At 49.4% G+C, this 26,977-nt stretch overlaps 1 protein-coding gene across 8 annotated transcripts in view; it reads right to left on the reverse strand.

The window, feature by feature from the left end:
• HMG20B (high mobility group 20B) overlaps positions 1 to 26,977 on the reverse strand; it is a 228,317-nt gene that overhangs the window by 163,559 nt on the left and 37,781 nt on the right. For all 8 annotated transcript variants that reach the window (XM_073653829.1, XM_073653741.1, XM_073654084.1 and 5 more), the window contains one exon: positions 25,269 to 25,472. In XM_073653829.1, coding sequence (XP_073509930.1) covers positions 25,269 to 25,472 — 204 coding nt within the window. The remainder of the gene's footprint in view (positions 1 to 25,268; positions 25,473 to 26,977) is intronic.

The raw sequence follows: 26,977 nt of genomic DNA on the forward strand, positions 1-26,977 counted from the left end.
TCATTGGGGGATACAGGACCATGGGTGTATGCTGCTGTCGCTAGGAGGTTGACACTATGCAAAAAAAGGAAAATAGCTCCTCCTCCGCAGTATGCACCCGCCTACAGGCACCAAGCTCACCAGTTTAAGCTTAGTGTCTGTAGGAGGTAGACCTGGATCTTCACAGATCCAACCTTGTTGTGTTTATTAACCTTTGTTTTTTCTCTTTCAGATACAGCTCTTCAGGCTAACAGGGCACACTGTGTCCCCTGTTAACCCACTAGCGACCGAGAGAGCAATGTGGCTACCCCCACATCGCCCACTCTCGGACCCGCTGGGCAGGACTTATCCCGTCACCTTAGGGTGTCTCAGGGTGATTTCGGTGGCCAGTCCTAGCCTGTTCCCCACCCCAGCCCCCTCCTCGGAGCGGCCTGGGAGGGAGACGGTGGTCCCTGCTGGTGACCTTCCCCCAGTTTTTCTGGGGTTGACACCGTCTCCTGCACTGTCCAGGACTGGACAGTGCGGGAAAGAGGAAAAGCCAGGATCCCCCCCTATCCAGGAAGGCATCCTGAGACCATCCTCAGAAGGAGAAGGGATGATTCCCGGACCCGCTAAGACAGGTACTTCCCTGCCTTTCAGCTGCAGGTCCCAGTCCCCCGGCGTTACCTGCCTTCCTCCCCCCTCCCCCTCTCACCAAATATGAGGCTTAACAGTGCTTCCCTGGGCCACTTCCTCCTTCTGCTTCATAATGCGCGGCAAATTTGCCGCGCTATTCTCCGTCGGGGGGGGCGTGTCTGGTGGGCGGTCCCGCTCCGACGGCTATACACCCCCTCCTATTTGACCAACCAGGGCCGAGGAGCATAGTGACGCTTCCGTCACGCCCTCGTGCCTTCCGTGGACCTATCATCGGGGGGCCTCTCAAGTCCGCCCCCCTTCCCATCTGCCTATCGGAGCCTCGTCGCGCTCCGTCATCAACGCTGCGTCCCCTGAACCGACGCCATCACTCTGCCACACGCAGCTCCCTACTCAGTCGGCACCTATTGTGACCCGCTCCAGCCTCACCTTCGGAGCCTTCAGGGGGACACGGGACCGCTTCTCTGCAGGATCGGGTAGGCTCTGTCCTGACACCGACCCCCACCCTTCTCTGCTCACAGCGCCCCCCTCTGCAGTATCCCTGGTCAGGCACATATGCCCAAACCCAGGGAGCCCTCAGTCTGTCCCTCTCACATTGTCACATAATACGCCTGTGCTCTTTGCCGTACTAAGTGGCCCGCGGGTCTCACTACGGCCTTCTGCTCGACCTGCAAACCTCCCGCCATGCTGGCACCCCAAGATCCCCCCCTCCCCTCCGGACTGGGCTGTTGCTATGTCACAGTCTGTCTCTGACCTCACCAAGGTTTCTCAATTTCTGGTGCAGGTCTTAGAACGCTTGCCTATGTTATCCACGGCCACCAGCGCTCCGAACACCCCCACAGACGATTCGCAGGCACCCCTGCCCCCTCCTCACAGGGGCAGACTGACGGCACGTTCTCAGAAACGGACTCACGCAAGCTCATCCTCCAGCTCTCCAGACTCCAAGATGCTCCCTGCGTCTCACACCTCTTCCCCCGGAGATCGCCCCGGGATCTAACTCTGCTTTAGATTCAGACTCTGGTTCTGACTCAGACCAGTATTCCAAGGTCCAGGACATGATAGACAGCCTTATAACGGCTGTCAATCAGACTGTGCATGTTACAGAAGACGAGAGCCCTTCCCTGGACTACTCAGTTTCCTTCAAAAAGATTAAGCGTCCTGCACGCACTTTTTCTAACCATGCAGAATTTGACAGCGTTTTTCAAAAGCAGTGGGAGCATCCAGAAAAGCGCTTTACAGGAAAGAAACAGTTAAACGTCCTATACCCCTTTAACCATGACCTTGTCAACAAATGGACGGAGTCCCCATCTGTGGATCCTCCCGTCTCTCGCCTTTCCGCCAAGACGGTACTGTCTCTTCCGGATGGTTCCTCCCTTAAGGATACCACGGATAGACAGGTTGAGGCCCTCTCTAAGTCAGCCTTTGAGGCTGCGGGCACCTCCCTTTGCCCTTCCTTCGCCTCAACTTGGGTATCAATAGCGGTGTCCGCATGGGCCAAACAGCTCAGACAAGGCATCCTAGCAGGGGCCTCCCCGGATGATCTGGCCGACTTAGCTGATCAAATCGGCCATGCTGGAAAATATCTACTTACGGCGTCCCTCGACTCCGCTGCATGCTCAGCCCGGGTTTCCAGTAATCTCGTTGCCTTACGTAGAATTCTTTGGCTTAAAGCCTGGAACGCCGACCCGGCTTCCAAAAGATCTCTAACTAATCGTCCTTTTCAAGGTTCCAGGCTGTTTGGATCCAAGCAAGATCAGATCATCTCTGATGCTACTGGGGGTAAGAGCACCTCTCTCCCCGAGCCCAGACCCAAACACCCTTTTCCTAGGAGACGCCCCCTTCAGTTCCGGTCCTTTCGTCAGTTTGCTCAACCGAACCCCTCCTCTCAACAGGACCGTATTCCAGCACAGCGGGACAGTCGTAAACCCTCCTTTAGGCCACGCCTAACTGGCGCCCAAAGAGTCGCTCCTCCAAGTCCTCTGGATCACGATCCAACAGGTTTTCCTCAACATGACGGGTCACTCCCACCTGGGACTTCTCCCAGGGTGGGCGGCTGTCTCCTTCTGTTCACAGATTCTTGGCTCCCGGCAATAGAGGATGCCCGGGTCAAAGAAATTGTGACTTCCGGCTACAAAATAGAGTTTGACTCCAGCCCACAATCACGTTTTCTCAGGTCCCGCCCCCCACAACCATCTCTGCTTCCCGGTTTCCTCCAAGCCATCACTTCTCTTCTGCACTCAGGAGTCATAGTCCCGGTTCCAGTTCAGGAAAGGTTTTCCGGTTTTTACTCAAATCTCTTTGTCGTCCCAAAAAAGGACGGCTCACTACGTCCGATTCTGGACCTCAAACAGCTAAACCGACATGTACGCATCCGACAGTTCAGGATGGAGTCCCTCAGGTCGGTAATCGCCTCGATGGAGGCCGGGGAATATCTAGGTTCAGTGGACATTCAGGATGCATACCTTCACATCCCAATCTGCGCGTCACATCAGAGGTTCCTTCGCTTTTCCTTCAAGAACGCACATTACCAGTTCACTGCCCTCCCCTTCGGCCTCGCCACAGCCCCGAGGGTTTTCACGAAGGTGATGGCGACAGTTATGGCCATTCTTCGAACAAGGGGAATTGTAATCATCCCCTACCTCGACGACATGTTAATCAAAGGCCCCAGGTTCAGGGACTGTCTCCACAGTCTCCAGATCACCTTAAACACTCTCTCCCGGTTAGGCTGGCTGATCAACACGGACAAATCCTCCCTGGTCCCATCCCAACGCTTAACCTTCCTAGGGATGCAGTTCGACACGACCCGTGCCCGGGTCCTCCTTCCGAGGGAAAAGATAAACTCCCTACGACAAGGAATCCACATCCTCTCCGACCCAAGTCCACACTCCCCTCGCCTATGCATGAGTGTCCTGGGAAAGATGGTAGCATCCATGGAGGCAGTTCCATTTGCCCAGTTCCATACCCGGTCTCTTCAACTAGACCTTCTCTCAGCTTGGGACAAGAATCCGTCATCTCTAGATCGACGCATCAAGTTACCTCGTCAAGTAAGACGGTCGCTAACCTGGTGGTCCCGCCCTTCTTCCTTCAGACCCGGGAGATCATTCCTTCCGCTTCACTGGCAGGTGGTCACGACCGATGATAGTCTCATCAGTTGGGGGGCAGTTTTTCTACAACACACAGTCCAGGGCCGGTGGAGTCCCCACGAAGTCTTCCTCCCCATCAACATTCTGGAGATAAGGGCGATTTACCTGGCATTGCGTCACTGGCAGAAGATCCTGGCAGGGTTCCCAGTCCGTGTACAATCGAACAATGCCACGGCCGTAGCATACATAAGCCATCAGGGAGGAAAGCGCAGCAAGCCCGTTTTAAAAGAGGTGGCAAGAGTGCTACTTTGGGCCGAGAAGACGGTCCCGGCAATCTCAGCAGTCCACATTCCAGGGGTCGACAACTGGGCGGCCGACTTTCTCAGTCGGCAGGGCCTCGCCTCAGGAGAAAGGTCTCTCCATCCCGAGGTGTTTCACCAAATCTGCTTACGGTGGGGCACGCCGGACGTCGACCTCATGGCGTCCCGGTTAAACCACAAGGTTCCGTCCTTTGTAGCTCGGTCCCGTGATCCACTAGCAATCGCCCAGGACGCGCTAGTCATACCATGGTCATAGATCCAACTGCCCTATCTCTTTCCACCTCTACCTTTGATCCCTCGAGTCATCAAAAAGGTCAAGACAGAGGGAGTACCAGTTCTCCTAGTAGCCCCAGATTGGCCCAGACGCGTCTGGTACGCAGATCTGGTAAATCTGCTTGTCGACTCCCCCTGGAGACTACCAGACCGTCCGGACCTCCTCTCTCAGGGTCCTATTCTTCATCAGAGTTCTCGTTTTCTGAATTAAATGGTATGGCCGTTGAGGCCGTGGTGTTGAAGAAGGTGGGCTTTACTGACAATGTCATTCAGACCCTAATTAACGCCAGAAAACCCGCTACCTCGCGCATATACCACAGAACGTGGAGAGCCTTTTTTCGTCACTGCGAACAAGATCAGCTGACTCCTATGTCCTTTTCTTTGCCAGTCATTTTGGCTTTTCTTCAGTCTGGCCTAGAGGCGGGACTATCTCTCAGCACTCTCAAGGGCCAAGTTTCGGCCTTGTCCATTCTATTCCAACGTAACTTAGCTAGCCGTCCTCAGGTCAGGACGTTTCTACAAGGGGTGGCCCACCTGGCGCCCCCTATCGCCCTCCAGTGGAACCATGGGACCTTAATATGGTCCTAAGCATCCTACAACAGCCTCCATTTGAACCCATTCAGGAAATTCCAGCCTCTCTCCTTTCCTGGAAGGTGGCTTTTCTGGTGGCGGTTACCTCTATTAGAAGGGTCGCAGAACTCGCAGCCCTCTCTTGTCGGTCGCCTTTTCTGGTATTCCATCAAGACAAAGTAGTGCTCAGGCCGGTGCCTTCCTTTTTGCCAAAGGTGGTTTCCGCTTTTCACATTAATGAGGACATCGTTTTGCCTTCCTTTTGCCCTGCTCCAGTGCATCCACGGGAGAGGTCCCTGCACAAACTGGATCTGGTCAGAGCTTTACGTGTGTATCTTTCCAGAATGGCCTCCCTTCGGCGCTCGGATGCCCTTTTTGTCATCCCTAAGGGGCATCGCAAGGGTCTCCCTGCTTCCAAGTCAACCATCGCCCGTTGGATACGTTCGACCATCTTGGAGGCACATCGCATCTCGGGCAAACCTCCCCCTCCCGGAGTAAGGGCTCACTCCACCAGGGAGGTGGGGGCCTCTTGGGCGATCCGCCATCAGGCTTCGGCCTCTCAAATCTGCAAGGCCGCAACGTGGTCTTCTCTTCACACCTTTTCAAGGTTTTACAAGGTCCACACTTATTCTTCGGCTGATGCCAGTCTTGGACGGAAGGTCCTGCAGGCGGCAGTTGCCGAAGTCTGACCTTGTCTGTGACTATCTTCTGTTCTCCCACCCAAGGGACTGCTTTGGGACGTCCCATGGTCCTGTGTCCCCCAATGAAGCGATAGAGAAAGAGGGATTTTTGGTACTCACCGTAAAATCTCTTTCTTGGAGCCTTCATTGGGGGACACAGCACCCTCCCTGTTTTTGGACATATGTCCTGTTGGCCCTGTTGGGCATCTCATTTAGTTTTTCACGATTGTGTCAAGAGTGTGCAAAGCAGTCATCAAAGCAAAAGGTGGCTACTTTGAAGAACCTAGAATATAAGACATATTCTCAGTTGTTTCACCCTTTTTTGTTAAGTATATAATTCCCCATGTGTTCATTCATAGTTTTGATGCCTTCAGTGTGAATGTACAATTTTCATAGTCATGAAAATACAGAAAAATCTTTAAATGAGAAGGTGTGTCCAAACTTTTGGTCTGTGCTGTATAGACACACACACACACACACACACACACACACACACACACACACACGGTTGTCCAAAAGTAGGTGGACAGAAAGTGTAATAAGGTTAGGAACGGGGAGATTTATCAAACATGGTGTAAAGTGAAACTGGCTCAGTTGCCCTTAGCAACCAATCAGATTCCACTTTTCATTCCTCACAAGTCCACCAGAAGAGCCTCTTTGGAACTGGGAATTTCACGAGCTTCTATCATGCGAATCCTGAAATCGATTGGGAGGAAAGCTTATCGTCCACGTCTAATTCATGGTTTATTGGAGGATCATCCAGACAGGCGGCTGCAACTTAGCGAGATTAAGCTTAACGAAATTAAAGAAAATCCAGTAATTTTAGATAACTTTATGTGGAGTGATGAAGCTTCTTTCAAATTATCCGGCCATATTAACAAACATAATTGTATTTACCAGTATAATGAGAACATTTTTTAGGACCAATATTTTTTGATGGAACAGTCACAGGATAAGTATCTTGAAATTCTAATTAATCAAGTTGTTCTCCAGTTACAGCAACAGCCTAATTCAAATGACCTTTATTTCCAACAAGATGGGGCCCCTCCACATTATTCAAGAGTAGTCCGCGAGTATCTTGATGAAACATTTCCTAATAAATGGATTGGCCGAAGAGGCCCACTTGATTGGCCAGCACGTTCACCAGACTTGACCCCAATGAATTTTTTCTTTTGGGGAGTACTCAAGGACAAAGTTTATAGTCGAAAACCAAAAAGTGTCAGTGATTTGAAAAATTACATAAGAGATGCATTTCAAGAAATTAATATCCAAAGAGACTTGTGCAAAAAAGTTTGTTGAAGTGTAAGAGGCAGATTTCAAAGCTGTGCAAATTGTAATGGAAAACAGTTTGAGCACCTGCGTTGATAAAATTTAAGGGCTTTTGTATTATTGTTCAGAATAAAATTTAATTGTCAATGTTATGCTTGTGTTAGTAAATATAATTTTAAATATAAATCAAAATAAATGTTATTATTTTCTGGCCCACCCTGTATATATATTTATACAGACACACACACGTCTCCGAGAGAGAAGGGCCATGGGGCTCAACGGGGACCATGGCCTGAGCAAACTGTTACGCTCACACCCGGACTGACTGGCGTGAGCGTGGTTAGTGGTCCCACTGGGGTACGAACCAAGGAGTGCCTGGAGGGGCATGACTAGGGGCTCGCCAGATCCGACCACGAACATACGGCGGCTTAATCGACTCCGTGGTCAGAGGAGGGACATGGGAGGTGGCCCAGGTGCTACTTCAGGTCAGACCCCAGTCACAGCGGTTGACCCACACCGGGGAATGCAGGAAGGGGCAGGTTTGGCTGGTATGCAGACAGGCGGGTGCTGGCAGGCACGACTGGTATGCAGACAGGTGAGTACTGGCAGGCACGGCTGGTATGCAGACAGGTGGGTACCGGCAGGCACGGCTGGTATGCAGGCAGGCGGGTACTGGCAGGCACGGCTGGTATGCAGGCAGGCCGATAATGCAGACAGGCGGGTACTGGCAGGTAGGGAAACAGGCTGGATAGGGACCAGTACAGACTGGGATACAGGAACAGAGCCGCAGGTGCGGTTGACAAGCAGAGCAGAGCCGCAGGCGCGAAGGACAAGCATAGCAGAGTAGAGCAGAGCAGAACCGCAGGCGCGGAGGACAAACGGAGCAGAGCAGAACCGCAGACGCGGAGGACAGGCAGAGCAGAACCGCAGACGTAGAGGACAAGCGGAGCAGAGCAGAGCCGAACCGCAGACGAGGAGTACAGGCAGAGCAGAACTGCAGACGCGGAGGACAAGCGGAGCAGAGCAGAGCAGAACCGCAGATGCGGAGGACAAGCGGAGCAGAGCAGAGTTAAGCTGCAGGTGCAGAGGGCAAGAGGAGCAGAGCAGAGCGGAACCGCAGGCGCGGAGGACAAGCGGAGCTGAGCGGAACTGCAGGCGCGGAGGACAAGCGGAGCAGAGCGGAACCGCAGGCGCGGAGGACAAGCGGAGCAGAGAGGAACCGCAGGCGCGGAGGACAAGCGGAGCAGAGCGGAACCGCAGGCGCGGAGGACAAGCGGAGCAGAGAGGAGTTAAGCTGCAGGTGCAGAAAGCAAGAGGAGCAGAGTGGAGCAGAGCCGCAGATGCAGGCAGACAGGACAGGGCTCTGTTCACATGGAACAGACTGGGAAACACAGGAAGATAGCTATAACACAGGAGGTAGATACGGGGGCAGGGAAATGGGACAAGCAGAACCAGAAACACACAAGGTACTTGCAATGAGGTAATGAGTGGACACAAAACTTACAAACAGAAGTACAGAGACAACGAGTTGGAGTTAGGTGCAGGTTCAGACACTGCAGGAAAAGGGAAGGATCAGACATAGAGACAAACTGGTAACAGGCTAGGACACAGTTCAGACAGGAACTGAACCTGGAACAAGATACAGGAACGAGCCTGGGTACTCAGGCCCAAGGTTGGCGGAAACAGACTAGAAGTCAAAGATGCAGGTAACGGGCCGGGATACTCAGCCCCCAGGGTCGCGGAAACAGACAAGATACAGGACAGGACCTGGCAACTCAGTTGCACAGAAAACACTGAAAGAAAGTGCTGCTCAGGCATCTCCTACTGGGTGGAGGGGGTTTAAGTATCCAGTGATTTACAGCAATAGGCTGGGGACGCATTACATAGTTACATAGTTTATAAGGCTGAAAAAAGACAAGCGTCCATCCAGTTCAGCCTATTTCTTGTGCACTACAGCTATTCCGCAGCGTTGATCCAGGGGAAGGCAAAAAAACCCCATGCGGTATAGCCCAATTTACATCATTGAGGAAAAATTCACTTCCCGACTCCAATCTGGCAGTCAGATGATTAAATCCCTGGATTAATTAACTATCACTAAGCATAAGATGTAATTTTATTGTTCTCAAGAAAGGCGTCCAGGTCTCTCTTGAACTCATTAAGTGAGTTGGACATCACCACTTCCTCTCCCAGAGAGTTCCAGAGTCTCACGGCTCTGACCGTAAAGAATCCCCTTCTATGCTGGTGCAGGAACCTCCTTTCCTCCAGACGCATAGTGTGCCCCCTCGTCTTTGTCACCATCCTTGGTATAAACAGGTCATGGGAGAGATCTCTGTACTGCCCCCTGATGTATTTATACATGTTTATGAGGTCTCCCCTAAGCCTTCTCTTTTCCAACGTAAATAGGCCTAATTTTGACAACCTCTCTGGGTATTCTAGTCCCTCCATTCCCTTTATTACCTTAGTCGCCCTCCTTTGTACCCTCTCTAGCTCCAATATGTCTTTCCTGAGCACCGGAGCCCAGAACTGTGCACAATATTCTAAGTGCGGCCTTACCAGCTCTTTATACAGAGGAAGAACAATGTTCTCATCATATGCCCCTATTCCTCTTCTGATGCATGCCATGACTCTATTTGCCTTCGCAGCTGCTGCCTGACACTGGGCACTCCAATTTAATTTGCTATTAACCAAGACGCCCAGGTCCTTCTCCATGTCAGATTTCCCCAACGGTTTCCCATTTAATATGTATGGGTGACTGCTGTTTTTCTTTCCCATGTGCATGACCTTACATTTATCGGCATTGAACCCCATTTGCCATTTTTTGGCCCAACTCCCCAATTTATCTAAATCCTCCTGCAGCTGTGCCCTATCCTCATCTGTATTAACTACTTTACAAAGTTTAGTATCATCTGCAAATATTGCAGGACAGTGCACACTGTAACTTTAAGAATCAGGAAGTAACAGGGCCGCCGCCCTAAGCAATCAGATAAGAGACATGCACACAGCAACTAATGGAGCAAAGTGTGCAGCCTGGACTGATAGGTAAGTTGCCGGTCTTGCATGGTGGGAGATGGTAAGCCATGCCAGTACGCCGCCAGGGATGTTACACATATGTATAAAACACCCCCATAGCATGATGCTGCCACCACCATTTTTCACTGTTGGGATTGTATTGGACAGGTGATGAGCACTGCCTAGTTTTCTCCACACATACCGCTTAGAATTATCACCAAAAAGTTCTATCTTCGTCTCATCAGACCAGAGAATCTTATTTCTCATAGTCTGGGAGTCCTTCATGTGTTTTTGAGCAAACTATGCGGGCTTTCATATGTCTTGCCCTGAGGAGAGGCTGCCGTGGGGCCACTCTGCCATAAAGGTCTGACTGGTGCAGGGCTGCAGTGATAGTTGACTTTGTGGAACTTTATCCCATCTCCCTACTGCATCTCTGGAGCTCAGCCACAGTGATCTTGGGGTTCTTCTTTACCTCTTTCACCAAGGCTCTTCTCCCACGATTGCTTAGTTTGGCTGGACGGCCAGGTCTAGGAAAACTTCTGGTGGTCCTAAACTTCTTCCATTTAAGGATTATGGAGGCCACTGTGCTCTTAGGAACCTTGAGAAATGCAGAAATTCTTTTTGAACCTTGGCCATTTATGTGCATTGCCACAATTTTGTCTCTGAGCTCCTTGGGCAGTTCCTTTGAGCTCATGATTTTCATTTGGTCTGCCATGCACTGTGAGCTGTGAAGTCTTATATACAACCCCTGGCAAAAATTATGGAATCACCGGGCTCGGAGTATGTTCATTCAGTTGTTTAATGTTGTTGAAAAAAAGCAGATCACAGACAAGGCACAAAACTAAAGTCATTTCAAATGGTAACTTTAGGGCAGTGTCTATGAAGGATGGCATGCTGGATGGCAGCGCTCAGCTGCGATCCAGCCTGTCATCTCAATGCCATCCCAGCGTGGGAGAATTCTCCTGCTGAAGCGCTGAGCGCAGGAGAATTCTCCCAAGCGGTCAGTGACGTGCATAAGGTGAGCTGAGTTCATTGGACATGACCTCGGCTCATCTGGATGCCGTCACAGCCGGACACTGCAGAGCGCAAGCATGCCTGCGCTTCTCAGTGTCTGCGGCATGGCAAGCTGGATGGCAGCTTTCGGCTGCGATCCAGCATGTCATGTCAATGTAGCAGAGCTGGAGCTGTCCTGGGAACCATGAAAAGGTAAGGAAGAGGTTGCTTTATTATTTTACTTTTATTGCAGAAGACATTGGCTTCAGCTGGAATGGGCGTGATGGTAAGTATGGTTTAATTTAGAACAATAAAGAATTGTGTGTTTATTTCAATTAAAGGACTTTATTCTGGGTGTTGTGTTTTTTAAATACTTTACTAGAAATTCTAGTCTAATATTGGCGTGACCCCATGAATTTCGGGCTTAGGGCCAGCTGATAATGCCAAGCTGGCCCTAACCCCTTTATTATCCAGTGAGCCACCGCACCAGGGCCCTGGATAAGTTGGGTACAGCGCCAGAAGATGGCGCTTCTATGAACGCGCCATTTTCTGGGGTGGCTGTGGACTGCAATCTGCAGCGGGGGGGGGGGGGGGGGACCAGAAAGCTTGGGCCTCCATGCGCTGCGGATTCCAGCCCCCAGCTGCCTAGTTGTACCTGGCTGGACACAAAGGTAGGGCAAAACCCCGCATATTTTTTTTAAAATTATTTCATGAAATTCATGAAATAATAATAAAAAAAAAAAAAAAAAAAGGGTTACCTATATTGTTGTGTCCGGCCAGGTACAAATAGGCGTCTGGTGGATGGGGGGCAGCCCGTTCCTGGATGCTGTACCTGGCTGGCATACAAAAATATGGCGAATCCCACGTCAAAATTTTTGGGAAAAATTAATTAAAAAATAATAAAAAAATAATAATAATTTAGGGACTGCATCTTTATTAACCCCTCACGTGGAGGGGTTAATAAAGATGCAGTCCCTAAATGTGTTTTTTTTTTTTTTTAAATTTCTTGGATTTTTCACCAAAAATTTGACGTGGCCTTCGCCATATTTTTGTGTCCAGCCAGGTACAGCAGGAGGAACGGGCTGCCCCCAAGCCCCAGATGCCTATTTGTACCTGGCTGGAAACAAAAATACAGGGAAGCCCTTTTTTTAATTATTTCATGAATTTCATGAAATAATTTTAAAAAAATTGCCGTGGGGCTTCGCCCTATTTTTGTATCCAGCCAGGTACAACTAGGCAGCTGGGGGCTGGAATCCACAGCGCAGAGAGGCCCAAGCTTTCTGCCCCCCCCTCCACCCCCCCGCTGCAAATTGCAGTCCGCAGCCACCCCAGAAAATGGCGCGTTCATTGAATCGCCATCTTCTGGTGCTGTACCCAACTTATCCAGGGCCCTGGTGCGGTGGCTCACTGGGTAATAAAGGGGTTAGGGCCAGCTTGGCATTATCAGCTGGCCCTAAGCCCGAAATTCATGGGGTCACGCCAATATTGGTGTAGTGCCGGCGTCCCTGCCCTCTGCTAGGCAGGGACGCTGCTCCCCTCACCGCTCTGCTCCGTGCCCGGCATCCTCCCCCCGCTCTGCTGTCAGCGCGCGCTCCGTCCCGGCGTCCTCCTCCTGCTCTGCTCTCAGCGCGCGCTCCTTCCCGGCCCCTGTGCTTAGGGCGCGCGCGCTCCCCTCCTCTTAAAGGGGCCGCGCGCGCCGCCCTAAAGAGTCCCCGGCCAATGGCCGGAGGACTTCATCATATATAAGGCACCTCCTCCAAAATGGAGGTGCCCGAGCAATGTTGTTTGCACCTGTGTCTCACCTGTGCTTCAGCCCTCAGGTCCCGTTGCCAGTTTCCTGTCAGTTTCCTGCCAGTTTCCTGCCAGTTACCTGCCTGATTCCTGCCTGAATACTTGTTACCTGTCTGCCAGTCTGAGGTCCGACGGTCTGCCTTACTACTCCTGTCAGTCTGTCTAAAGGACCAGCCTGCCCGCTCACCTGGGAGCGCATATCAGCTACCTGCCTGCTTGCCTGAGGTCCGACGGTCTGCCTTACTACTCCGGTCAGTCTGTCTATGGACCAGCTTGCCCGCTCACCTGGGAGCGCTTCTCCGTTATCTGCCTGCTTGCCAGCCCGGAGGCTCCGTTGTCACGTGCTGTGACCACCGGCTATCTCAGAGACTCTTGCCCGCTCACCTGGGAGCGCATCTCCGTTACCTGCCTGCTTGCCAGCCCGGAGGTCCCGTTGTCACGTGCGGTGACCACCAGCTATTCCAGAGACTCTTGCCCGCTCACCTGGGAGCGCTTCTCCGTTACCTACCTGCCTGCCAGCCCGGAGGTTCCGCCGTCACGTGCCGTGACCACCTGCTATTCCAGAGACTCTCGCTTGCTCACCTGGGAGCACACATCTACCATCTGCCTGCTAGCCTACCCGGAGGCTCTGCCATCACAGGTCGTACCTACCCCTTACCCAGAGACTGCCCTGATCACTTGCCGTAACTCCCTGTCCGTTCACCCAGAGACTGCCACCCGCTCCCTTACAAGGGCCGCCCCCTTGTATAGTAGCTCAGAGGTTCCACCTCCCGGACCCGTTACAGTTTGCTCGGGCCATGGAACCCGGTGGCACCCCAGCTCCCTCGCTCACGGACCTGTGTCATGAACTGTCCCGTCAAAGGTCCCAACAGGAGTCCATCCTGGGTCACCTGCGGAATGTCAATACTCGCCTGGACACTCTGACTGCACCACCTGCAGCCACTGCCAGTACCATGACTCGCAACCCGGCAGCTCCGCTACCCACTAATACCATGGTAACCTATCCCGGTCCCCGGCTGTCTGCACCTCCTCGCTTCGGAGGCGACTCCGTCCAGGCTCGGGGCTTAATAAATCAGTGCACCCTGCACTTTGAACTTTTGTCCCATCAGTTTAATTCCGACCGGGCCAAAATTGCCTTTATCATGTCCCATCTCACCGGGGAGGCCCTGGCCTGGCTAAATCCTCTATGGGAGAGAGGAGACCCCCTGGTGTCCAACTTGCCTGCTTTTCTCTCGGCTTTCCGGAAAGTCTTCGACGAACCCGGACGGAAGACCTCATCCGCATCCTCTCTGCTACGCCTCCGTCAGGAGGGTCTCACCGTGGGCCAATATGCCATACGGTTCCGCACCCTTGCCTCGGAGCTGGCCTGGGATAACGACGCTCTGGTATCCGTCTTCTGGGAGGGTCTGTCCGGTCGTATTAAAGATGAACTTGCTGGTCGGGACATTCCTACCTCTCTCGATGATCTAATAACCCTTGCCACCCGGATTGACCTACGGTTCCAGGAGCGTGCCAAAGAGGTCACCCGTGAGAGAAGGATTCCACGTTTAGCTCCTACTTTCCAGAAACCCGTCATTCCCTCCATCTCTCCCCAGGTACACTCTCCTGAGCCTATGCAGGTCGACCAGACCAAGATGGTCAAAAACCGTCAGGACTCACGCCGTGCCGAGGGGAGCTGCTTCTACTGTGGCAGTAAGGAGCACCGGATCCGTGCCTGCCCGGAGAGGTCGGGAAACGCCTGTGTCTAGGTTCGCTCAGAGAGGTCCACCTAGACAAGAATAAATCCTCTCCATCCCTGCTGTTGTCAGTTTCGATCATCTACGGGGAGAACCGTTATTTCGAACTAGCCCAACTTGACTCTGGAGCAGCCGGGAACCTTATTTCACAGTCCCTGGTTGAGAAATACCGCATCCCCACCAAACCTCTGGCTGTACCCTTGTCTGTCGCTGCCGTGGATGGGGGCCTCTTACCTCGCCCCATTCAACTCATCACCGAATCCATTACCCTGCAGGTGGGAATGCTGCATTCTGAAAGTATCTCCTTTCATGTTCTGCCTGGACTCTCTCACGCCCTCTTGCTAGGTCTGCCCTGGCTCCAGAGACATGCACCCGTGCTAGACTGGCAAACCGGAGAGGTCCTTCGCTGGGGACAAGACTGTCATAAAACCTGCCTGGTTCCCGTTCATCCCGTCCGTCCCTCTCCTACCCCAGCTAATCTACCTGGACTTCCGATTCCTTATTGGTCTTATGCAGATGTCTTTAATAAAAAGGAGGCAGAGACATTACCACCACATAGACCATACGACTGTCCCATCGATCTGCTACCCGGTACTACTCCTCCCCGTGGGCGTATCTATCCTTTATCCGCTGCTGAGACCCGGTCAATGTCCGAATATATTGAGGAGAATCTGGCCAGAGGATTCATCCGGAAATCTACCTCCCCGGCGGGAGCAGGCTTCTTTTTCGTCAAAAAGAAGGACGGCTCTCTCCGTCCCTGTATAGACTATAGAGGCCTAAACCTGATCACGGTGAAGAATAAGTACCCCCTTCCGCTCATTCCAGAATTATTTGATCGTCTGAGGGGGGCTAGGATCTTCACCAAACTGGACCTTCGTGGGGCGTACAACCTGGTTCGTATTCGTCAGGGGGATGAATGGAAGACGGCATTCAACACCCGGGACGGCCACTATGAATACCTGGTAATGCCCTTTGGTCTCTGTAACGCTCCTGCCGTCTTTCAAGAGTTGGTCAATGACATCTTCCGGGACCTTCTCTACTCCTGCGTAGTGGTGTACCTGGACGACATCTTGGTCTTCTCTCCGGATCTCCAGACTCACCGGAGGGACGTTCGTCAGGTCCTGCTCAGGCTAAGGCAGAACCATCTCTACGCTAAATTTGAGAAGTGCCTCTTTGAGCAGACCTCGCTTCCGTTTCTGGGCTACATTATCTCTCAGACCGGCCTACAAATGGATCCTGAGAAACTGTCTGCCATCGAGAAATGGCCCCGACCGGAGGGGTTGAAGGCCATTCAGCGATTCCTGGGCTTCGCCAACTACTACCGCCTCTTCATACCACACTTCTCTTCCCGGACGGCCCCAATTTCTGCGCTCACCCGTAAAGGTACAAATCCCAAAGAGTGGCCACCCGAAGCAGAGGAGGCCTTTCTGTCCCTTAAACAGGCCTTCTCTTCCGCCCCGGTGCTGCATCGCCCAGATGGCAACAAGCAGTTCTTCCTGGAAGTTGACGCCTCCTCCTCTGGAGCCGGAGCGGTACTTACTCAAAAATCATCTTCCGGGAGGATGGTAACTTGTGGCTTCTTCTCTAAACTCTTCTCCTCCTCTGAGCGCAACTATTCCATAGGAGACCGAGAGTTATTGGCCATCAAACTGGCATTGGAGGAGTGGCGTTACCTGCTCGAGGGGGCTCTTCACCCGGTAATAATTTACACTGACCACAAGAACTTGGCTTACCTCCAGCATGCCCAGAGACTTAACCCGCGCCAAGCCCGGTGGTCCTTGTTTTTTGCTCGTTTTGATTTTGTCCTTCATTTTCGCCCGGCTGACAAAAACGTCAAGGCGGACGCCTTGTCTCGATCCTTTCTGGTGTCTGATCTCGAGGAGGATCCGAAACATATCATCGATCCCGCCAGAGTAATGCAGGTGGCTCCCGTGAGTCTAAATCGTCTTCCTCCTGGTAAGACGTTCGTACCAGTACCTGATCGGGAGAAGATCCTACACTGGGGTCATTCGTCTAAACTAGCTGGCCACGCCGGTCAGAAAAAGACCCTCCAGCTTATTACCCGGCACTACTGGTGGCCTAACCTGCACAAGGATGTAATAGACTTTGTTTCTGCCTGTGTGTCCTGCGCCCGCAACAAAGTTCCGAGACACCTGCCGGCCGGCCGCCTCCTACCTCTGCCAGTACCTGCTGCCCCCTGGCAGCATATAGCGATGGACTTCATTACTGATCTGCCCGTCTCTGCCGGTTGTACGGTCATTTGGGTGGTCGCTGACCGCTTCTCCAAGATGGCTCACTTCATTCCACTGCCAGGTCTTCCGTCTGCACCCGAGCTGGCTAAAGACTTTATCCGCCACATCTTCCGTCTTCATGGCCTGCCCCGTCACATCGTGTCGGATCGTGGGGTACAGTTCACTTCCCGTTTCTGGAGAGCCACTTGTAAATTGCTGGACGTCACCCTGGACTTCTCCTCCGCTTACCACCCACAGTCTAATGGTCAAGTGGAGCGGATCAATCAGAACCTGACCAGTTACCTTCGGCACTTCGTTAATGCCCACCATTCTGACTGGGTGGATCTCCTGCCATGGGCCGAATTCTCGTACAACAATCACGAGAGCGAGTCTTCCTCCAAATCCCCGTTTTTTGTAGTCTACGGTCAGCATCCTCGGATCCCGTTTCCCGTCTCCACCTCGGCGGACAATCCGGCTGCGGAATCTCTTGTTAACAAATTTTCCTCCATATGGGAGAGTACCCGGTCCGCACTCCTTCTGTCTTCCGAGCGTATGAAAAGACACGCTGACAAAAAACGTCTGGACCCTCCTCAATTCCGCCCTGGGGATAAAGTCTGGCTCTCGTCCAAATATGTCCGGCTCAAGATCCCTTCCTATAAGTTAGGGCCTCGGTTCATCGGCCCACTGGAGGTCATCAGTCAGATCAACCCGGTGGCCTATAAATTGAAACTCCCGGCCAACTTACGGATCCCTAACTCCTTCCATGTGTCTCTCCTCAAACCTGTGGTGCTTAACTCTTTTTCCAAGTCTACAGGTACGCCTCCTGCTCCGATTTCTGCTGAGGACGAGTTTGAGGTAGAGAACATTCTTGCCACCAAAAGGGTAAGAGGAAAGACCTTTTTTCTGGTAGATTGGAAGGGGTTTGGTCCTGAGGAGAGAACGTGGGAGCCCCGGGAGAACATCCATGCCCCTCTCATCCTAGCTAAATTTCTGTCTGGCCTAAAAAAGGGGGGGCCTAAAGGGGGGGGTACTGTAGTGCCGGCGTCCCTGCCCTCTGCTAGGCAGGGACGCTGCTCCCCTCACCGCTCTGCTCCGTGCCCGGCATCCTCCCCCCGCTCTGCTGTCAGCGCGCGCTCCGTCCCGGCGTCCTCCTCCTGCTCTGCTCTCAGCGCGCGCTCCTTCCCGGCCCATGTGCTTAGGGCGCGCGCGCGCGCGCTCCCCTCCTCTTAAAGGGGCCGCGCGCGCCGCCCTAAAGAGTCCCCGGCCAATGGCCGGAGGACTTCATCATATATAAGGCACCTCCTCCAAAATGGAGGTGCCCGAGCAATGTTGTTTGCACCTGTGTCTCACCTGTGCTTCAGCCCTCAGGTCCCGTTGCCAGTTTCCTGTCAGTTTCCTGCCAGTTTCCTGCCAGTTACCTGCCAGTTACCTGCCAGTTACCTGCCTGAATACTTGTTACCTGTCTGCCAGTCTGAGGTCCGACGGTCTGCCTTACTACTCCTGTCAGTCTGTCTAAAGGACCAGCCTGCCCGCTCACCTGGGAGCGCATATCAGCTACCTGCCTGCTTGCCTGAGGTCCGACGGTCTGCCTTACTACTCCGGTCAGTCTGTCTATGGACCAGCTTGCCCGCTCACCTGGGAGCGCTTCTCCGTTATCTGCCTGCTTGCCAGCCCGGAGGCTCCGTTGTCACGTGCTGTGACCACCGGCTATCTCAGAGACTCTTGCCCGCTCACCTGGGAGCGCATCTCCGTTACCTGCCTGCTTGCCAGCCCGGAGGTCCCGTTGTCACGTGCGGTGACCACCAGCTATTCCAGAGACTCTTGCCCGCTCACCTGGGAGCGCTTCTCCGTTACCTACCTGCCTGCCAGCCCGGAGGTTCCGCCGTCACGTGCCGTGACCACCTGCTATTCCAGAGACTCTCGCTTGCTCACCTGGGAGCACACATCTACCATCTGCCTGCTAGCCTACCCGGAGGCTCTGCCATCACAGGTCGTACCTACCCCTTACCCAGAGACTGCCCTGATCACTTGCCGTAACTCCCTGTCCGTTCACCCAGAGACTGCCACCCGCTCCCTTACAAGGGCCGCCCCCTTGTATAGTAGCTCAGAGGTTCCGCCTCCCGGACCCGTTACAATTGGACATGACCGCCATGAATTTCTAGTAAAGTATTTAAAAAAACACAACACCCAGAAGAAAGTCCTTTAATTGAAATAAACACACAATTTTTTAATGTTCTAAATTAAACCATACTTACCATCACACCCATTCCAGCTAAAGCCAATGTCTTCTGCAATAAAAGTAAAATAATAAACCAACATCATCCTTACCTTTCCATGGTTCCCACGATGGCTCCAGCTCTGCTACATTCACATGACAGGCTGGATCGCAGCCGAAAGCTGCCATCCAGCTTGCCATGCCGCAGACACTGAGAAGCGCAGGCATGCTTGCACTCTGCAGTGTCTCTGAAGGATGACAAGCTGGATGGCAGCGTTCAGCTGCGATCCAGCCTGTCATCTCAATGCCATCCCAGCGTGGGAGAATTCTCCTGCTGAAGCGCTGAGCGCAGGAGAATTCTCCCACGCTGTCAGTGACGTGCATGAGGTAAGCTGAGTTCATTGGACATGAGCTCACCTCATGCACATCACTGACAGCGTGGGAAAATTCTCCTGCGCTCAGCGCTTCAGCAGGAGAATTCTCTCACGCTCACTGCAAGCGCAGGAGAATTTTCCCAAGCTGTCAGTGACGTGCATAAGGTGAGCTGAGTTCATTGGACATGACCTCGGCTCATCTTTATGCCGTCACAGCCAGACACTGAGGAGCGCAAGCATGCCTGCGCTTCTCAGTGTCTGCGGCATGGCAAGCTGGATGGCAGCTTTCGGCTGCGATCCAGCATGTCATGTCAATGTAGCAGAGCTGGAGCCGTCCTGGGAACCATGGAAAGGTAAGGATGATGTTGGTTTATTATTTTACTTTTATTGCAGAGGACATTGGCTTCAGCTGGAATGGGCGTGATGGTAAGTATGGTTTAATTTAGAACAATAAAGAATTGTGTGTTTATTTCAATTAAAGGAGTTTATTCTGGGTGTTTGTGGGTTTTTTTTACTTTCACTATGGGGTTAGAAATGGGGGTGTCTTATAGACGCCTCTCCATTACTAACCTGGGCTTGATGTCAGCTGGCATTATAAGCTGACATCAACCCCAACCCTATTACCCCACTGCCACCGCTTCAGCGCAGTGGGAAGAGCGAGGCTAAGTGCCAGAATTGGCGCATCCTATGGATGCGCCATTTCTGGGGAGGCTGACGGCTGGTGTTTCTAGCCTGGGAGGGGGCCAATATTCATGGCACCCTTCCTGGGCTATTAATATCAGCCCCCAGCTGTCTGCCTAGCCTTTGCTAGCTATTAAAATAGGGGGGACCCCACTTCATTTTTTTGGGGTCCCCCATTTTAATAGCTAGTAAAGGCTAGGTATTCAGCTGGGGGCTGATATTAGTAGCCTGGGAAGCTCCGTGGTTATTACCCCCTTCCCAGGCTTCAAACATCTGCCCCAGCCGTCTGCTTAACCTCCGCTACCGACTAAAATTACAGGGAACCCCACGCCAATTTTTTTTTTAATAAATCCTTTATTTTAACACTAAATGACAAGTACAGTAATCAACACTATCACTGTACTTCTTATATATGTGACTGACATGTTTCTATCTATCTAATCTATGTGTGATGCTCTATTCTTTCTGTTCAAAATTGTCGGGTACCGGTGTATGCCGCTGCTGAATTGCCGGCCGGCTTTTTTAAAGAGAGTGTCTTCTGAGCAGTTTGTCAGCTTTTGGACACCTTTGAAGGTGTTTTCTATGTGTTTTCTATGTGTTTTTGTTTGCCTGCCATTGGTTTTAACGGTGTTCGACGGTGTTCAACGAACAGTTCCACGAACATCCCGGTGTTCGACGAACTGAACCCGAACACTACGGGGGTGGCTTAACACTAGTCATAAGTGCTCAGCAGGGCCGGCTCCAGGTTTTTCTGGGCCCCGGGCGAAAGAGTCTCAGTGGGCCCCCTTTTAACACATACACGATTCATAATGCACAGATACTGCAGAGAAATATATATATAGTACACAAGGCCCAGCCTGCCACCTCATCCTTCACATATGCAGACATGCGCGCACACACGGTACACAGATATGTACACATACAGACATACACACATTTTTACACAAATTCTTAAAAACATATATAAAACAGCCAAATATATATACACAGTTATACACACTGACATTCACATACATGCACTCACACAGACCCATTACAAATATTTTTAATATGGGGATTGGGGTAGCCTCATTCACCTGTCCCCGGTCCAGAGTCCTGTCCAGCAGCTCCTCAGGTATGGGGCAGTGCAGGGCCCCCGGCGTGTCACAGACATAATGGCCCTGGACCATCAGAGGGGCCCACTTGCGGTCGGGTCCGGGCCGCTCCCCCCATCTGTGCAGGACCTCCGACGGTGCTTGATTGCCGGCACTCCCCCAGACATGGCCGCGCGCTGTGTGGCTGTGTCTGCTAGTAATGACGCGGCAGGGGCGACACAAGCACAATTAAAGGTGCAGTGCCGTCGACCCTTCCGTGTCATTACTAGCAGACACAGCCGCACAGCGCGCGGCCATGTCTGGGACTGGGGGAGTGACGGCAATCAAGCAGCGACTGCGTCACTGAACAGGTGCCGAGGAAGTGGCCAGGGCCCCGACAGTGAGTGGGCGGTGGGCCCCGACAGTGAGTGGGCGGTGAGCCCCTCTGATTTTCCAGGGCCCCGGCACTTGCCCGGGTACGCCGGGTGCTGACGCCGGCCCTGGTGCTCAGCATAGACTGGCGATCCAGTTTTATTCAGGAAGCAAAATTTATGTACCCCAAAATCTTACCAATAAAACTCCTAATTTAGCACACACAAAACCAGCCCCTCTCAGGTCAATCAACTGTCCCTGGGACTATGGGGGGGTCCCATGTTACTGGTAGAACAAAGACTCTGGAAAAGCGATGGCTCCCATCCTCCTCAAATAAAATCCAGTGTGTTCTGCGCTCCCAAATCCAAATGCCCCCTCCTTCAAAGCCCCACTGTGCCTAAACCGCAGTAATCGGCCACATGTTTCGCATTATTGTAGTTGGGAGAGCATATTTGGAATTCTCCAGAATAAAGCCTGGCATTGATGTTACATAATAGTCACTGCAGCAATAGATTAATTCATTAAGATGTGTAATTTCTACAATGCGGTCACTTTTGGGGTTTTTCTGCTGTTCTGGCACCTTAGGGGCTCCAAAAGCCTAACAGTGCTCTTAACTTCTCAGCCCTGACGTGTGGCCTAACAGTAATTTCTGACAACATATGGGGCATCATTTTTGTTTGGGAGAAATAGCATAACAAATTATGGGGTCCGTTTTTTGCTATTATCCATTGCAAAAATTACAAATTTTGGGCTAAAACTACATTTTCGTGAAAAAAAATGGAAATTTTCAGCATGCCGACCTAACGTTATCAAATTCTATGTAGTACCTGTGGGTTCAAAATGCTCACTATACCCCTGGATAAAATCCTTGAGGGGTGTAGTTTCCAAAATGTGACAACTTGTTGGGGTTTTCCACTGTTTAGGCACATTAGGGGCTCTCAAAACGCAACATGACACCCGCAAGACCATTCCATCAAAGTCTGCTTTCCAAACGTCACTCCTTCCTTTCCAAGCCCTGCCATGTGCTCAAACAATAGTGGGGTATGTTCGTACTCAGGAGCAATTGCACAACAAATTTTGGGGTCTATTTTCTCCTGTTACCCTTGTGAAAATAAAAAAATTGGGGCTAAAAGTGCATTTTTTGGGGAAAAAAATTTGATTTCTTAATTTCACGGCTCTACGTTATAAACTTCTGTGAAGCACCTGGCAGTTCAAAGAGCTCACCACATATCTAGATAAGTTCCCTGAGGGGTCTAGTTTCCAAAATGGGGGGAGGTTTCCACTGTTTAGGCACATCAGGGGCTCCCCAAACGCGACATGGCGTCCGCTAATTCAAGCAAATTTTACATTCAAAAAGTCAAATGGTGCTCCTTCCCTTCCGAACCCTGCCGTGCGCCCAAACAGTGGTTTTCCCCCACATATGGGGTATCGGCGTGCTCAGGAGAAATTGCACAACAAATTTTGTGGTTCATTTTCTCTCGTTACCCTTGTGAAAATAAAAAATTGGGTCTGAAGTAAACATTTTGTGAAAAAAAGTTAAATGTTAATTTTTTCCTTCCACATTGCTTCAGTTCCTGTGAATCAGCTGAAGGGTTAATAAACTTCTTGAATGTGGTTTTGAGCACCTTGAGGGGTGCAGTTTTTAGAATGGTGTCACTTTTGGGAATTTTCTTTCATATAGATCCCTCAAAGTCACTTCAAATGTGATGTGGTCCCTAAAATTATGGTTTTGTTAATTTTGTTGGAAAAATGAGAAACCGCTGGTCAACTTTTAACCCTTATAACTTCAGCACAATTTTGGAACCAAAATTTTTTTTTGTTTGAATGTAAAGTAGACATGTGGGAAATGTTATTTATTAACTATTTTGTGTGACATATCTCTCTGATTTAAGGGCATGAAAATTCAAAGTTTGAAAATTGGAAAATTATCAAAATTTTCGCCAAATTTCTGTTTTTTCACAAGAAAACGCAAGTGATATCAAATAAATTTTATCACTATCATGAAGTACAATATGTCATGAAAAAACACTCAGAATCAGTAGGATCCGTTGATGCATTACAGAGTTATTACCTCAAAGTGACACTGATCAGAATTGTAAAATTTGGCTAGGTCATTAAGGACATAATTGGCTCCGTCCTTAGGGGGTTAAGGATAACAAAGTAAATGTTTTGGAGTGGCCATTACAAAGCCCTGATCTCAATCAAAGGTGAAAAGGCAGGTGTGAGCAATGCGACCTACAAACCTGGATCAGTTACACCAGTTTGTCAGGAGGTATGGGCCCAAATTCCGACCAACTATTGTGAGAAGCTTGTGGAAGGATATCCCAAACGTTTGACCCAAGTCATTCAGTTTAAGGTCAATGGTACCAAATACAAATAAAATGTATGTAAACTTCTGACTTTGCAGTAAGTAATAAAAATGCCTTAAAACATTCTCTCTCTCTTATTATTCTTGTATTTGTCAAATATTAAATATTATGGTAATCCTAATTGACGGGAACGGAAAAAACGGGAAAGGTTTATTCTGATTTCATGCCAGATATTGAGAAAAACATGCATATGTGTCTTTTTATATGGTTTCAACTGTCCATAGGCCCCCTAATTGGACTAAAAATTAATGTAAAAAAAAAAGTTTTAATAATTTAAACAATTTGAAATCATCCTCCCATTAACAGTAAAGAAATAAAAGAAATAAGAAAAGATATATAGTTTGGTATCACTATATCAAAAATAGTACCTTGTAACAGATAAAATCAATTAAACAATCGGTAAACATAGTAAGCAGAAAAATTCCCCCGAAACACCAGAATTACAGTTTTTCTGTTGCCTCAACTTAAAAAAATAAAAATAAAAAATAAGAAGCTATGAAGATGTCATATCTACCTCAAATAGTATCAATAGAAATGTCCTATTACCATGCAAAAAACAAGCCGTAATACAGCTCATCAATGCAAAAATTAAACTTCTAAAAGTCTCGTGAAAAAGCGAAAATTTTTTATTTTTTTTTGTTTACAAATTCCCAAAATAATTTTTCACCACTTAAAGGTGTATTCCTAAGTTATCTCTTGAGCAGTACGGAGCAATGCATTCTCAGTTTCCTTACTTCCTGGTTTCTAGTCGAGCGGGTTCCTCGAAGAGCATTATTTTAAAGCTCAGCACAAGTTCTGCTATAACACATTCAGCTACCAGTAGTTTGTGATGTATAATGTTATCATTGTATCTACACGTAGAGATAACAGGGCCCACACAGCTCCAGATAGAGCAAAGTAGAGATAAGTAATTATGAGACCTGCAATGAAAGCAGCCATTATTAAGATTTATAACTGTATCTCATCTCTTTTCAGAAGATGAAAATAAAAGGTGCTTTCACACTCGTTTTGTCACCCATTAGTCTATTACGTCTGGGTGTCCGTTTCTAGAAGACGTACATGCCTGAAAACCATAAACAACAGAGCACACGTTCACTCTGTCGGCACCATTACAGTCTATGGCGCCGCCGGCGCATACACCCAAATTCCGTTTTGCTGGGAGTTTGGACGTAAGCCCCGACAGAACCAACAAGCTGATGCCAAAACGCTGATAGAAAAAGCAAGTAAACTGCAAACTTGCTTATTTTCATGCCACTAAATAAATCAATTTAAGAACTTGATTACACCAAGTAAAAAAACACAATGAATGCCCTAAAAACAACCCCATAAAAACAGGTGTGGAATTCCAGGGAAGGGGGGTTTAGGCAATTTCACAGCACTTAGAATTTTTTTCCGTTTTCCAGTATATGAATGGTAAAATGGATAGTGTCATCCAAAATTACAACTAGTTCCACTAAAACACAACCCCTCATACATATTATATATCATATATTGACGGGAAAATAAAATAAATAAAAAAATGTTATGACTCTGTGAAGAAGTAGAGAAAAAAAAAGTTGAAACATGGAAAAGCGCCCTAGGAAGAGGTTAAACAGAATAATTTGCTTGTTCTCGAACCTGTTTCTCGTGAGTTGGCAGAGTACTCCACTCAGCTCCAAGCATCTTTGTTATCTCCGGGAAAGGCAAGTCAGGATGCTGTGCTCTAATCTGTTCTCTGCGTTCATTCAGAAACCGCACATAACCAGTAACAGGGGCTTTTGGTCCATTGGGCAAGACCTTTTTCCGTTTTTTTCCTTTTGGCCATCCTCTTTTCTTTACTGGCTGAGAGAGAAATAGGAAAATTTCAACTTATCATACACATACTTATATGCACTGGACAAGACGAATAGATTAAAAATTTAAATTAGGATACGGATGGGTTCACACAATTTTATGAGGAGTATATTGAAGTAGATTTGCTCCAAAAACAAATAATTAAAAATGCTTTGTATGCTGTTGCTATTCATTTCCATGATTACTCCACTTTGCTGTTCATATACTCCTAAATATTAAAATTGCACCACCAAGAAAGAAAAGTTGCGGAATTATGAAAATCACAGGATGGATAGACATGTTACTGATAAATGCTGAAAAAAACAGAAACTAAATTTTCAAAACATTTTGGTTAATTCAGTATAGATTATGAGCACCATGAGCAAAAAACACATACTTACATATCTTGGCCTCTATCAATATCAATGGGTGAGCAATACACTTTGGAGAAATGGCCGTACCACTGGTTCCATGATACAAGATAAGAGAAAATGCCAGCGCTCTGTTTCTTGGGTCAAAAAATATTCTATATAAATCTTTACACAACATGAAAAAAATCAAACTAGTTTTTGCTTGGTTTTTAAATAAGAATACAGTTTTTCCTTGGAATTGAAAGAATTTGTCTTAATAACTGTTGAATATCTTTTGACTCATATTTTTTCACTTGTTACTGGCTATTTTATTTGCACATTTATGAGTTCTAAGCCATTCCTGTCTTTATCAAATACATATAGGACATAGTATGAATATCAGATTTCTATTTTGGATTTTCCTGTTACAACAGCTAGTCTGTTATGGTTGCTACATAGATTACTACCTCATATTTATATGGGGAAAGGGTGTGGAAGCCGTACCATATCAAAAAAAAAAAAAAAAAGTTGAAAGAGAATCTGTCAGCAAGTTTTTGCTCTATAATAAAGCTGATAAGAGCATGAGGTAGGAACAGAAACCCTGATTCCAGCGATGTATCACTTAGTATACTGGGTGCAGAGGTTGTGATAGATTCACAGTTATCGCTGTTGTGGATCAGGCAGAGCTCAGTCCTTGAGCTGTGTATAACCTCGCACACACCACAGCTGTCTGTGTACATTGTATAGTGACAGAGCCGCTAATCAGTGATGGGGGTGTGGTTGGACCAGGATGCAGAAGGCCAGTTGTCCTCTAGTGATAATCTCCTGCTAATAAAACACTGACTGTATTGTAACAGAAAAACACAGCCCAGTAAGTGACACATTGCTGTAATCAGGGACTCTGTTCCTACATCATGGTACTCTCAGATTACATAGCAAAAACCTGTTGACAGATTCTCTTAAATATAAACTCAATCTAACACAGTAACGTAGGTTGAATAAAGACCTAGATCCATCCAGTTCAACCTTTCTCCCCCAATTGTACTCCTTACACTAACACTACACTAACTTACTAGGAGGAAATGGATGAATCAGAATGGCAACAAGAAAAACCCTAAATAGCCAGACATTGACAAAGAGGCAACTGTAGAAATAATCAAAAGT

Source organism: Phyllobates terribilis, unplaced genomic scaffold (genome assembly GCF_046119375.1).
Source record: "Phyllobates terribilis strain yellow unplaced genomic scaffold, ASM4611937v1 Scaffold_1__5_contigs__length_1240528914, whole genome shotgun sequence".
NCBI classification, from domain to species: Eukaryota; Metazoa; Chordata; class Amphibia; order Anura; family Dendrobatidae; genus Phyllobates; species Phyllobates terribilis.